Source organism: Trachypithecus francoisi, unplaced genomic scaffold, assembly GCF_009764315.1.
Source record: "Trachypithecus francoisi isolate TF-2019V2 unplaced genomic scaffold, Tfra_2.0 Lachesis_group12, whole genome shotgun sequence".
Lineage (NCBI taxonomy): Eukaryota > Metazoa > Chordata > Mammalia > Primates > Cercopithecidae > Trachypithecus > Trachypithecus francoisi.
This window is the reverse complement of record NW_022681457.1, coordinates 27599793-27615061: the sequence shown is the minus strand read 5'-3', so window position 1 is coordinate 27615061 and position 15269 is coordinate 27599793. Positions and strand designations below refer to the sequence as shown.

At 35.5% G+C, this 15269-nt stretch overlaps 1 protein-coding gene across 1 annotated transcript in view; it reads right to left on the bottom strand.

The window, feature by feature from the left end:
* LOC117093503 (cAMP-specific 3',5'-cyclic phosphodiesterase 4B-like) overlaps positions 1-14745 on the bottom strand; it is a 261848-nt gene extending 247103 nt beyond the window's left edge. Inside the window, exon 1 of the mRNA XM_033228848.1 lies at positions 14503-14745. Coding sequence (XP_033084739.1) covers positions 14503-14738 — 236 coding nt within the window. The 5' untranslated portion in view covers positions 14739-14745. The remainder of the gene's footprint in view (positions 1-14502) is intronic.
* Between the last annotated feature and the right edge of the window lie 524 nt (positions 14746-15269).

Genomic DNA, 15269 nt, shown 5'->3' with positions numbered 1-15269 from the left:
GTGGGAGAGCCATTGTATTTTATACTTGCTTTCCATTTGATTGTTTTCTGGGGGGGGAGTTGTTTTTGTTTTTCTTCTTCTGTCACCCAGGCTGAAGTACAGTGGTGCGATCTTGCTCACTGCAACCTCCACCTCCAGAGTTCAAGCAATTCTACCACCTCAGCCTCCCGAGTAGCTGAAATTACAGGTGCCTGACACCACACTTGGCTAATTTTTGCATTTTATTAGAGATGGGGTTTCACCGTGTTGGTCAGGCTGGTCTTGAAAACCTGACCTCAAATGATCCCCCCACCTCGGCCTCCCAAAGTGGTGGGATTACAGGCATGAGCCTCCATGCCTGGCCCTGTATTTTATGCTTTTATATATATTTTTTCAGAGTCAAAGTTTCACTCTGTTGCCCAAGCCAGAGTGCAGTGATGCAATCAGGGCTCACTGAAGCCTGGAATTGCTGGGCTCAAGGATCTTCCCACCTCAGTCTCCAGAGTAGCTTGGACTACAAGCACGTGCCACTATGTCTGGCTAATTTATTATTGTTTTAGTTTTCGTAGAGACGGGAGTCTCACTGTATTAGCCTATTCTCACACTGCTGTAAGGAAATATCCGAGACTGGGTAATTTATAAAGGAAAGAAGTTTAATTGACCCACAGTTTTGCATAGCTAGGGAGGCCTCAGGAAACCTACAATCATGGCAGAAGAGGAAGCAAACACGTCCCCCTTCACACAATTGCAGGAAGGAGAAGTGCAGAACAAAGCGGGGAAAAGCCCCACATAAAATCATCAGATCTGTTGAGAACTCACTCACTATCACGAGAACAGCATGGGGGAACCTCCCCCATGATTCGATTACCTCCCACCGGGTCCCTCCCATGACACATGAAGATTAAGGGAACTATAATTCAAGATAAGATTTGGGTGGAGACACAGCCAAACCATATCACTCACCATGTTGCCCAGGCTTATCTCAAACTACTGGGCTCAAGCAATCTTCTTGCCTCAGCCTCCCAAGTGGTTGGAATTACAGGTGCAATCCACCATGCCTGGCTATGCTGATACATTCTTAACACTTGTATCTATGCAAAATTAATCATTTGACATGCCAAATGACTATATACTCTCCTTACCGAGATTAAAGCTCCTTGATGGCATGGTGCATCGTGTTTGCATTATCCAGCGATAAATATCTGTTAGTTGTAATCAATAAAAAATGAAAATGCAAGTCACCCATCAGAGTTAACTCACTAAGCAATGTCCATCTGGTGTTTATCCATTGAAAAAGGACTAACATACACAAATGCAGCAATGCTGTAAGAAACCCAAAACAATTATCTTAGCTTTCAGATTACTAAGTATTTGGCAAGAGCATTTTTAGGGTTCACATAAAATACAAAATTCATTAATGCATTTTAAAGCTGAGACACATTTTTGAAAATCTGATATGCATAAAACTTTTTTAGAAACCATTTTTTTTTGTCTTTCTGAATGCCTCTGTCATGTTATTTTGCAGAAAGGCAGAGCATTCTGTGAACACAGGTATGAATATTCATACTATAACACATAAGGTAAGAGTGGTAGAGCAGGTAATTATTAATCCCACTTGACAGAAAAGCTACCAGCAACAAATGAATGCATATGTGCTCTGTGGGCATTAGGGATTCAGCTGGCATTAAAACTCAAATCCCTAGAATCCCAAGCAAGCACTGTATTCATTAAGATAGCTCCTTCATAATATTAGACTCTACAAAGCTTTATTCAGATGAAGCAGTTGCTTAATTTAATCTACAATTTCCAGACAGGTTCCTAAAAATCTTATTTTTATTAATTTGGACAGAGCCAGAAACTTCGCATGATCCTTGTGAAACCCAAAAGTAGTTTACTTTATTTTTCACTGTTACTAAGCTTTGAGTTGATTTGAATAACCATTTTTCAATGACAATTCTTTTAAATAGAACCCCTGGCCTTAAAGATATAACTTTTTCCTGCCTTTAAGTTGCCAAGCAACAAAATAGCCTGATCAAAGATTATGTGAGAAGGAAATCTTTCTTAAAGGACAAGCAATAACCTTTAGTTTTGCTTTCATCCTTAAATATTCTTTGAAATGACCAAGAAATAAAGAGCAATTTGATTTAAATGTTGTAAAGTTGTCTGAATAAAGATTAAATGCAACTTTCACTTCATTATCTATTGGTTATATGAGCTTATTATTATCTCTCTGCAGGAAGCATAAAAGTGATATAAAGACCCATGGGGTAGATGGGATCTTAAGGTACCATTTAGTCTGTCTCCTGTCTCCAGTCTCTCACTTACATGGTCCCATACAGCAGAAACTCTTCCTCCTTTTATAAAAGAAATCTGGATCAATGTGCATAGTATTCGATAATATTTATTAATGGGGTGCTCTTTACATACATCCAAATATACCTGCGGCACTTAAGTCAAGCACTTTGATTTTTATATTTTAATGATAGAGTACCATTACTTTTCTGATCAGTAATCTTTATCTTTCTTTTCCCATGCTTCTCAACCATACTAATTAATATTTGTAAATATTATATAATCATATAGCATTATATAAGTAGAGAAATAAGTGTAATTGTTTTATCTCTTATTTACTGTTAAGGAAGTTGATGCTCCCAAAGGTTAAATGACTACTCCTTCTCCACTCAAAAAATAAATAAACACATAAATAAACAGTGTGTAAGTAGTGGTGCCAGGATACATGTCTAGATTCTGTCAATCTAGATCCCTAGACGCTTTTCCACTGCGTCTCATGAATAAACTTTCTTATATAAACAAGTCACTAGGAGGTTAGATCCCACGAAGAAAAACAACTTCAGAGACATTCTGGCACTTTGAAAAGACCATTAAATGTTTTTTATGTTAACTTAAAAAAGCAGTGGTTCATTGGTATCTATTAATAGTTTCACTAACAGAGAAAGTATCAGCTTCAAGAAGGTAAATGGAATTTTTTTTAAAAAAAAGATTATTCTATGGTCAAAATCTGCAATTTGGAATGGTCTCTGTGATGAATGAGAGTGATTACATACCATAACACACAAGGATTTATTACTTCTTATTTTATTGTGGTAAGGATAATTAATATGGGCTTTATGATAAAGTCATATCCTACGAAACGAAGTAATATCTAAGTGGTCTAAAAGAATGGATTTAAGATGTACCACATTTGCTCAATGAAAACTGATTTAATTGAACCATGTTATAAAGGTCTTTAAGTAGTTTACATTATGATACATATTATATAAATTTTACACAAAATCATAAGCTTTCGATACATTAGTGAACTAAGGACTGCGTATTACCTGCCATTGGCCAGGGATTATACTAACCATCATACACACATTACTTCATTTAATTTTCATAAAGTCCTAATGGAATACAGGTAGAGTTTTTCTAATTTTTCTACTTTTTCTAAGATAGGTTGAATGGTTTGCTCAAAACCAGTGTCTGGAAAAAGGTGCAGTTGGAAACCAAATGCTGTGCTTTTTGCATCATATCATCTGGCATCCTAAAGTCTCTATGTCATTTTGGTAAATGAGTATGTGAAAGTCACTGTTTTATGGGTGAACTCACACCTGGCTGAGCAGGCTGACAGGTAAAGACAACAGCCAGGGTTAACCCCATGAAATTGAAATATGCATATGAATTTCAACAGCAGACTCTCAGAAGGAAGTCTTGGGCAGTTAGGACCCTAGCGAGAAAGACTTAGATCCCATTGTTTATTTGTCCAGTCTTCTCTGACCTCTCTTCTGGCCTGAAGAATCCCGATGGTGAGATAAAGAATTCCTGTATAAACTGCTGAGGGAATTGCAGCAGAAATAAGCCACAGAAGCATGCTCAGATCCTCTACGCTGCAACAAATAGTCTGAGCTTATTAATTTTGTAGAGGACCAGAAAGGATGGAAAGGAGACATTTTGAAATAAAGAAGTTTGATGACACTAGAATTCTTCCAAGGCATTTGTTTACTGAATCCTATATTGTCTTTTAATATGTGGATCCTGAAATGGACAAGTCATCTTCTTATGTTTTGTTTTGTCTTTTTCTTTTATGCTTATTGGTACAAGTGGATGGAATGACTTCAGAGTGGTCCTCTTCCTATCTCTTTCACACAGTGGAAGATGATAAATGGTTTTTTTTAAAAAATATGTATTGACGAGAGCAAAACAAGACAATAAAGTTTCTTACTGGGAATGTAAGCTATTCACACTGGGCCTTCTGATAATTAGTGCATTTTAGTATAATTTAGCTTGGTTCATTAGGATATGATTATTACATGACAGCAAATGAATGATATTTTGTTTCTTAGTATGCTGAATTGTCACACTGTGGATATTATAAATGTATTTCTTTACTAACCCATATGCACTGTGACTCTTTCAAATTGGCACAGTCCATACACAGTGATACTTTTCAAAAAATAAAAAAACTAGTTCCTGCTTTACCAACCAACCCTGACAACAATATGCATGTTTGTGTGTGTTTAGAGATTTAGTCAGATAATTAAACAGTAACATCTACTATACAACTTATAATGCTTGAAGTACTGTTCTAAGTACTTTATTATCTCGAGAAACAGGTAACTCACAGTCTAGGTAGATATTTTTTAATTAAATTAACATTTGAAAATATCTGAACATAAAACTCTTTTCTACATTTTGCCAATTAAATAATTGAGGTCTAGAACAGTTAAATTAGGTCTAGGATTGATCTAAAGTTTCAAGAGAAAATCAAGGTAAAATACTGATACCCAACCTAGCATTCTCAACTCCAGATGAAGTAACATAAAACAAAGATTCACCATAAAAATTAAATTCAAGATAACATCAAAATTATACAATGATAAAACCCAATATACTACATTAAGACATTGTATAGTGTTTCATATTTATAAAATTTTTATATATTTATTTTTAAAAAATAACGTCCCTTCTTGGTGAAGAAAATTTGAATCCTATAGACATCATCTCTTAGAAACCATTTTAAGTAATGAAAATCAATAATCTATCAGCAAGAAAAATCATATATTATAATAGATGCCTTTAACCCTCTACTATATTTTAATAGTTTTCTTTTTTAAACTGGTGCTACAAATGTATTCATAACTTGTCAATATGTTAATGCGCTCGTAAGAATTAAAATATTTGCAAAATTTATTGATACATGACTTGTATAAACAATTTTATTTCACCAAAGAGATAAGGATAGCAAATAAATACATTAAAATATGTTCAGTATTACTAGTCATAAGGGAAACGCAAATTAAAATCACAGCAAGTTACCACTACTCATCTATTAGAATGACTAAAATTAAAAAAAAAAAAAAAATCTGACAGTTCAAAATGCCCTCACAGATACAGAATAATAAGAACTCTCATATATAGCTAGTAAGACTGTAAGGTGGGACATCCATGATGGAAAACAGTTTTGCAGTGTTTTATAAAGTAAAGCATATACTTTAGGCCAGGCGCGGTGGCTCATGCCTGTAATTACAGCATTTTGGGAGGCTGAGGCAGGCAGATTGCTTGAGCCCAGGAGGTCTACACCAGCCTGGGCAACATGGTGAAAACCCATCTCTACAAAAAGTACAAAAATGAACCGGGTGTGGTGGCACGCGCCTGTAGCCCCAGCTACTCAGGAGACTGAGGCACGAGACTCGTTTGAACCCATGAGGCAGAGGTTGCAGTAAGCCAAGATCATGCCACTGCACTCCAGCCTGGGCAACCGAGCAAGATTCTGTGTCAAAAAACAAAAACAAATAACAACCAAAAAAGCATATACTTCACCATACAACCCATCAATGCCACTCTAAGATATTTACTCAAGAAAGATTAGAATATATGTTTACCCAGAAAACTATACATGAATGTTTATGTCATCTTTATTCATAATAGCCAAAAGACTGGAAATTCAAATTTCTATCCAGTTGGTGAACAGATAAACAAACTGTAGTACACCCAATACAAAGGAATACCACTTAATAATAAAAGTGAATAAACTACTAATAAATACAAAAACATGGATGAATTACAATAACCGCATACTGATGACATGGAAACTATTTAAAAATAAATAATAGTTTTCTTTTGATCCCAAAGCTACTGCTCTCCATCTAAATGTGCTCTCTTCAACATAAAGAAAACATATATATGCTCTTATACACAGAAAGAGATACAGAGGTAAATAAGAGAAACCACTAACAATTAGTATATCCAGGTAAAGAGTGTTCATTGTACTATTCTTTCAACTTTGAAATTTAAAATTTTCACTACCATTGATGTCTCCCTGACCCACAGTTGCTTTCATCCTCCTCATTTATCCTACTGCCATTCCTGAACATATTAGATGAAGATAATTTTAATGTTATAAATTATCTGGAAATGCCTGTGACTTTATCAAGCACAATTAAACAGATTTCTTTTCTCCCTCTACTCATTTAACTCTTAAACTGGATTTTCAAGTACTTGGAGATTATGAACTTGTGTGAGAATCCTCCAAAATTCTCCAAGCATATTATCATCCATGTTGCTTTGTTCTGACCCAGAACCAGGAAACAGATCATCACCATCCACTTTTTCGAGGAATCCCCAAATGGTTCCTAGATCTAGATCACTGATTTTCCTGAAAATACAGTTTGAAAGAAGCACTATTTGAAGCCACACTATCCTCCATCCCCTTACTTCCAATCTGCATAGTTTGCAATAAATCTGAGTCGGGAGAGATATAGTTAGGAAGAGGAGGACAAGCCTGGGTCTGTCAAGGGAGCACATCACCGCATAGGCATTCTCTTGAAAAAGGTCTTGAGAAGCAGACATCCTCATTCTCCCTAAGTTCCAGCAAGAAGCAACCTGAGAAGTCGACTTATTTTTCATTTCAACCTACAGTACACAGTGGTATTCAAACATATTTATGTCAAACAAATTACTACCAGTGACAGAGGTCCCCAACCTCCTAGTTCAGGGAAAACAAAATGAGACAGAACCAAGTGAACAGTTTCCCTCTCAGTGATGTCTTTTCTAGAGTACAAGGGTTATTAACTTGTAATTTCCTCACTCTGCAAGTCATAGACTTCTTACTTCCAAGTTCCCTGGGGAAATCCTATTAAAAGCTCAAATTGCTGTAGCTGCTGCTAGAGTTAATATTGTAAATGTTGCACCAGTGGAAAAAATATAGATAATTAAGCATTCTAATGTGCACTATGTAAACATTTTGAAGGCAAAATAACAAATAGATTCCCCCATACAGCACTTCTTCTCAGGCAGTCGGTCAGGGATATGTAGAGATTTCCTGAGCTGATGCACCAACCATGCTACTTGATGCATGAAGAATAACCAAATAAATAATTATACAGTGCTACAGACAAATATTTACTTTACAGCACTACAGACTAGGTAATATGATTTGTACATGGTGACTTAATTAAATAGGCTACCATGTAAAGCAGTTAGGCTCTAGTGAGATATTATAATTAAATCTGCATCTGCAATATCATGGAATACAATATAGGAGGCAAGTTATAGCAACTCTACTAACAGAAACGGAGCACAGCTATTGAGAGATGAATGGAGAAGGATGCTTGTAGAGTAAGTATCAACAAAGCTTCCTTTCCGATTCCTTCATATCAAGCTAAAGGAAAAGTGCTCAAAGAATAAAGAGCAGGAAACAAACCATATTCATTCTTTATTTTCTTCAACAAGTATATGTTAAATGACTGTCTTTCTTGTATGCTCTCAGGATACTGAAAATAAGACAGAATCGCTGCCCTCATTCAATTTAGCAGCCATGGCAGATGATGAAAGGATAAGACAATATAACACATAAGCATGTCTATAGTGTATTTTCAGGTAATAATAAATACCAAAGAGACAAGGAACTAGAAGGCGAAAGGGTGCTATTTTAGATAGGGAGGTCAGCAAAGGCCTCTCCAGATAGTGATACCTGGAGATAGTAGAATTCTGAATGGACATAAGAGGAAACCATGTTAACATCCAGGTACTTTTCTTCCAGGCAGAAGAAAACCAAGTGCAAAGGCCAGAAGTGGATACGGGCTTTGTTTGCTGAACAACAGAAAGAAGGTTCACAGGGCTGGAGAACAGGAGAGGAGGTTGGAAGCAGCCCGGGACCAGATAATGTAGGGCCTGAAAACCATGGTAAGCATTTGAGATTTTTTCTAAGAAATCACTTAAATGCTTCTAGCATAATGTTGCAAGTGCATTGGCAGTGATGTTAGAGAAGGAAGCACTATAAACATCCAAGGAGAAAAACTGAGAGATAACAAAACAGAAAGGAATGGAAAGAGAACACAAGTGGGATTTAGCAAAATGGGTTTAGCCTTTAGCAGAAAGGCAGCTGGCAAGCTTGCTGGGCCACCTTCCGGCATGTGTCCTGGGGGTTGTCACCATTACTTTGCAAAGCCCTTTTTACAGTAAGTATTTTAAAAATTCAATATATTGAAGACTTGAGGACACTAAAAGGCCAGGAAAACACTATTTATAGATGTACTGGTAAAATGCTTGCTCTGATTAAAGCAACAGACTCGGGCTACGAGGCATAGATTTTTACTGCCATTTGATTCAGATTGTGGACTAAGATAATACCTGCTTTTTTTTTTTAACCCACTAGGAGTCTGAACTTAAAGCAAAATACAAAGCACCTCTAGTAAATTAGGACTGAGCTAATAAGGTTTTCCTCAGATGCACACATCCTCCTATGCACCTTTGCTGATTGTTTGATGCATATGGGGGTATTGTACCAGCTAGTACTGTCCACAGCATCATGGTGTAAATCAAGAGACACCAAGTTCACATGCTTTCCTCCCAGTTTCCAAAAACCATAATTTGTTAAGTCATAAAGCAAGTCATATGCATAGTTTTCAATGTTACGGGATATACAAAATAAGTAGAAGTCATTATCTCTCAAATGCACACTGTCCCTTTTCCCTTTACCTTTAAGCTCCTTGTCTTCTAATCCATTCTCCGCCTGACCTGCAAAGTACCTTTCCAAAATAAAAATAATACATGGCAATCCCTTTCTCATAACCTGTCATGGCTCCCCACTGAGGGTGGATGGGCTAAAGCCCCAAGTCTTGTTCATGATATTGGAAGCCCTAGCAAATGGCTCCAACCTGCTGGCACAGTCTTACTTCCTAGCTTTCCCACCTTGCATCCTTAGGCTGAAACCCCAGGGAACTATGTGTACTTTCGCACATGCTCAGAGTAAAATCCCAATTCAACTGTTCATTTTCTGTGTAAACTTGGACAAATTACTTGTCCTCTCTGACCTTTATTCCTTTTCCTATAAAATGAAAATAATATAATAGTATATAACTCATGAGGTTTTTATGCACTTAAATGAGTAAATACGTTTAGAACTAATATCCAATACATTATGTAAGTGCTGAATATATTAGAGCTATTATTGTTATTATTATTTAACAGGATTTCCTAATTATTGCTTCCTTGGCCAAAAAATACCTTTCCTGCCCACTTTTCTCCTAGAAAATTCCTATTTATTTGTCATAACCTCACACAAATGTCATCTCTTCTCTAAACTTACCTTAACACATTGACTCACTCTCTAGTGGTAGTTATTTCTTCTGTGCTCTCATGACAAGTTGAACAACACGCTTCAGTAGCATTATTCCCACACCATTGATTAATTATTATTGCATAAGTTTGTCTTCCAGCTACTATAGGAGTTCTTTGAAGACAAGGGCTCTTTCTCATTGTGTGTCTCCTAAGCCCAGATCAGAGCCTGGTGCACAGTAGCCTCTAAACAAATGTTTTGTTCAAACAAATGTTGAATCAATAAATATGTAAAGACAGACATTTTCCAAAAAATTTCCAATATTCCCAGGATATATTCAAGACCACTGCAGTAGCTTTCTTCAGAGAGCATCATGTTGCTAATGATGAAAGAGAACTGATGACTGAGGTTGGGACATCAACAAAGAAGGAAAGAATTCAAGGCAATTGATCAATATTACAAGCACAGATCCAGTAGAGTTAGCTAACACACTAGGACTAAGTTGTGTAATACAGCAAGCACATCTGCAGTTCTGAGAAAGGTCAATCATATGCCATATTCACTGTTTTTTTTCCTATTCTCCACTTAATCCAGTGTTGTTTTGCCAAATATAAGTCCCTTTAGAGTACTAACTATGGCTTTTAAAACTCTTATATTCAAATATTAGATACACAAGTAAAGACTTCACGAACCTTTGTTAAAACGAGAAAAGATTTCCAAGATATAGGTAAAACTAAATGAGAAAAAGGAATACAAGCCTCTTTTCTCCTACTAACTTCTAACTACAAAAATATTGTTTCCTGTGTGCAAGCATGGACAGACAGATAAAGGATAGTGCTCACCAATACAAGAAGAGAGCTCCAGAAAGGAGCAGCAATACAGCGGGGCAGGGGGCGCGGAGCGGGAGTTGGAGGAGGTGGGGGGCGGTATTTGGGGGTGTGGTGGGCCCAGGATGTATTCAAGACCATTGCAGTAGCTTTCTTCAGAGAGCATCATGTTGCTAATGATGAAAGAGAACTGATGACTGAGGTTGGGACATCAACAAAGAAGGGAAGGTTATAAAAGCTGGACACTGTGTGACAAGTACCAGGCAAGCACAGGCAGGCCATACAGGCCAGGTAGGATAACACTGTGCTCCAGAAGTTAGCATCCCTGATATGGGATTGGGGATAAAGAGTATGTTACCTGAGAACTCTGGCAGTAATTTTCCGATTCAGTAATTCTGAAGGTTCCACTGACACTTTGCAACTTATTACATGTTTCATATGTATATTTTCTCATATCATCTAACAAAGAGTGTGGTATCCACTTTTGGGTCTCAAAATTCAAAGAAAAATTTTGAAATTTGAGATGGTGGTTCAGAGTCAAAATAATGATTAATGGAGTATAAACACCTATAAGAAGCTAAAGCAATTCAAAATACTTTTGATATCTGCAACAGGCAATATTGAAAGGATCATGAATTTGGAGTATACTTATATTCCAAATGAAACTTAAATGAGATAACATATGCAGACATTCTAGTAAAAAATTTAAAATATAGTAGGTGTTGGAATACATGTGGGTTGAATCAGATTTTTTTTCTCTTCTTGCTCACAGCAGTGCTCAATTACATATGTTGAGTGAATGAAAAAGAAAACGCTGGCACCAGTTAATAATGATCTTCAAATTCATGCAGGCTCTTATGCATCTTTTTTATTAATAATATCCACTGAGGGGAAAACATATTATACATAATATATAAATAATACAGATAAATCATCACAAATAGTTTTCTAGTACCTGGACTGTAAAGTAGTAAGATTGTATACTAAGTGAGGTTTTAGAATTATTTTCTCTGGAGTCTTAAAAGTAGGGCAGATTCCCATATGTTAAAGATGGAGTAATTGTGGTCCTGCCCAAGGGTAAAAGGAAGCAATGAGATAATCATCCAAATTCCTTCCAGATTTAGGATTTTGTAAATACTCTGATTGGTGACAACACATTGAATATCCACATTTCCTCGGATATTTTTAAATAGCCCAGAGTCAGAATTTCATAAATATTTCTTAAATCTTCTGCCATTAGTCCACAGTTCATAACTTGGATTTTTAAAGCCAGAACTACACATCCATCTGACTGAAATATGAAATCTACAAATAAAAACTGTTTAGTGAGTTTGCATATAAACTGCATCCTCTGCATTGTTTAGCTTCACCATGAAAATTACTTTAATTTCAACGCTGGAATCAAAACAATCCAATCTTCTTAAAAGAAGCCTACTGTCTACTGTAAAGTAATAACATGTTTTTAGAGACTTCTAAGTGCATATCTTGGAATTTCTAACTTAAGTGCATGGTTTGGAAAATACCAATCGTTGATCGTGAAAGGCTGGTTACATTTCACTATGACAGAGGCAAAAGTAAAGTACTTATGCTCTTATTTCCTCATGTAACCATTTCATCTAATGTAAAAAAAAGCACATGAAATTTCTTGGAAATTCAAGAAAGAAAAGTTTATTATACTCACAATTCTTAGAGACAGGAGGTATGGCAGCCCATACAGAGCCACGCATATTCATTGGAAAGACATTAGGGTGCCCAAGAGACAAAAAAGTGAAGCAAGGGGAAAGCATGAAGCTTTCGGCCAGAGCCTTTATTGGGGTTCCCCTGGGAAAGGCAAAAGTTTTAAGTTTTGAAAAGTCATGAAAATATGTAAGATATATGTCTATTTTCCAGAAAGAGATTTTTCATCGCATGTTGTATGAAAATAAATTTGAAAAATGTTAAGCATATATTCAGATAAAACAATAGAAATAAATATAAATAAAGACTTAGTCATGAGCTGAAAACAAACTGTGAAACAGTTTTACTAAGAAACATCAGAAGGGGAATGTGTGAGTTGAAAGTAAAAAGGGTGAAAATGAATCATAGTCATAACTAAAGTTATTTTACAAGTTTAATGATTAATGAATTATTTTAACCTATATTATAGAGCATTATATCAAAGTCCTATGTTTTCTTTTTTGGCAATTGTAAAATTTTGTTTTAACTCAACTAAAAGAATATCATCTTATTAGCATAGGTAACTTCAGATACCATTTAATTGTTCCTTTTGCAACTTGCTGCAAGAAAATTTGTATAATGCATGAGTAAAACTAGCTCTTTAATCATTTTTAAATTGGGGTTTTTGGAAAAGTAAAAAACTCCAGTATTTATAGCTCTATGTTCTTAGCACATCAAAAATCTATTATAAGAAAAAAAAAGGTCACACTATTGTGTTCAGAACCAAAACTCTACATTAAGAAAAATATTACGGAGAGTTTAAGAAGACATATCATTATCTAAAAATTAGCTATCTAAAATTAGATATCCTTTTGGTTAAAATAGTGACTTAATATTAACTCAAGTAAGAAAAGATGTACATCTATTATGTATTTTCTATATATATTATTTTCATAACTAAATAAGCATATGTTTATATACCTTCCCTATTCAGTTATACTACTTAGCAAACTATAAGAAAATACATACATGTTAGGGGTGGGATAAAGCACAAAAGAGAGGACTTCTTCAAGTCAGTACATCCTTATACATAAACCTTCCCTTTCTACAAATGTTACCATCATTGGTAGGCTTTGAAAGACTAACCACGTGTATTTTGCAAATAAGAGATTACAATCAAACAATATGATTTAATACACCAAGAAGATGACCAAAGAAATTCTGCAATAAAGCCATTATATGGACAGTCCATTGTCATAAAGCAAGAACAAGCACAACATATATTCCAGGCAAAGTATGTGTTGGCTAAACATGTGGTATCTATCAAAGGCAAGCTATATCTTTCTAGGCATAACTTTAATTTGCCAATGCATTATACAGTAGATTAAGCAGACAAGCATTTTAGATAAGTAGAAAATAATTCAAGTGAGTATTAATTTTTAAAAATCAGATCTCCTCAATTTATAATGTTGATTGGCAATCCAGCATGTAGTCACAAAATCACTGTGTTAGAATTGCCCTTAAGATGTACACACTCCCTTTATTGCTATGGTCCCTGCTAGAAAAAACTAAGGTACAGCTACTTAATTTTTAAAGGTACATTAATCTGAAAGAAAATATATCCTCCAAAGAAATCTTAAGTGGCCTGGCTCTTACAGTAAAAGTGATTTAATTTCATTGTGTTTTATCCTTACATTTCATCATTATACTGTTTAAGGACGTTACCCTACTATATTTACATACCTTGTAAACATATGTATTAAAGGTGGCAGGCTCAGAGCAAGTTTTACAGAGGGTTCTTGAATTTATTTGCTGGTTATTCCAAAAACATCTACAAATTTTAAGTTCTTTTTTTTTTTTTAAAAAAAGAGGCTCTTAAAGATAACAACATTTTGGAATCATATATTAAAGTAACTAATCATGCAATTTCAGAAGTGAGGACTTAGTTTTCTCTTTCCTTGAGTAATGTAAAGATAAGTCAATAAATCAAAAACTCACTGGTTTATATGCTATAAACATGGTGGTACAACAAATTAAGTTAGACTTTATACATTATCTTAAAAATAAGTTAGAACTAAGATTAAAACACTTATTCATGTCCCAAAATTATTTTTTTTAAATCACTAACAATCACAGAACAAAAAAGTCACCTACCACCTCAACAGATACGAAGCAAAAAACTGACTTTAAAAATTCATTTATTACTCTACTTACCTAGAATTAGCTATGTATTCTGATAAGCAGTAATTTTAAAGACTCTGCAGTTAAAAGCATATTTTATCTGGAAATAGCTAGTAGCACAATGACAATTTAGCACACAGTGCATTTATGTATTCTTCAGCTAACCTGGTCTCCATTTATTTCACACTTGTGGTATGTATTAGGAACAAAACTCAAATGTTCCATTTTCTACACTGCTAATCACTGGTGCTAATGCAAGAATCTGAAAAGCACTGTAGATACCTCCAAGTCTCATCTTACCATGTATGAGCCACAGTGAAGCGACGACGCTGCCGAATGCTTTTATTCACCAGCAACTTTCTGAAAAAGCATGGTGAGTTCCTTGGTGAACTGCGTGGAGAAATTTTAGGAGATGTAGGTCTGTTTCCTGGTAATCTCGGAAGCTCAAGTTCTAAATGCATTTGCTCCTTGAAAGTCTTTATGCAAACCTCAGGTTCAGAAGCAGTAAGTTCCTTTGAAGAATCTTTTGCTGTCATGTCTTGTAAGGAGTGCTAGCTTTCACCATCCAAAACAAAAATCTCAAACATAGCAGAGAAACTGCTGCAGGTTAGAAGACTGGTAAGTCTGCAAACTATTTCCAGTTTAATTTACGAAGCTGTGACTCCAATGTATGAGCGTCTTAGAGCAAGAGCAGCATACTCGAAGAATAGCAAGTCAGGCTGTCACAAGGAGCTTTATCAGGCTGGCTTTGCCTCTGAAAATGCGCCAAAGTGCTTCCAATGTCAGTAGCCTCCTTGTGGATGAGGTTTGTCTGCAAGCTACACACTGACACTCACTGAATTCATTCAGCTGAATATATCAACTCATGAAATATTCATAAGGGCTTTTGATAAATCCTTTACATGTATTTTTTTTAAAAAATATCTTATCAAACAAGCTGCATTCACTAACGGATAGTAAGCAAAACCTAGTCACTTGTTTTGTTTGCACAAAGAGCAGACCCAGAATCCGTCCAGCATGTGTAATGTTTAAAGTCTTCATTCAGAATTATCTTGCTCTGTAATGCA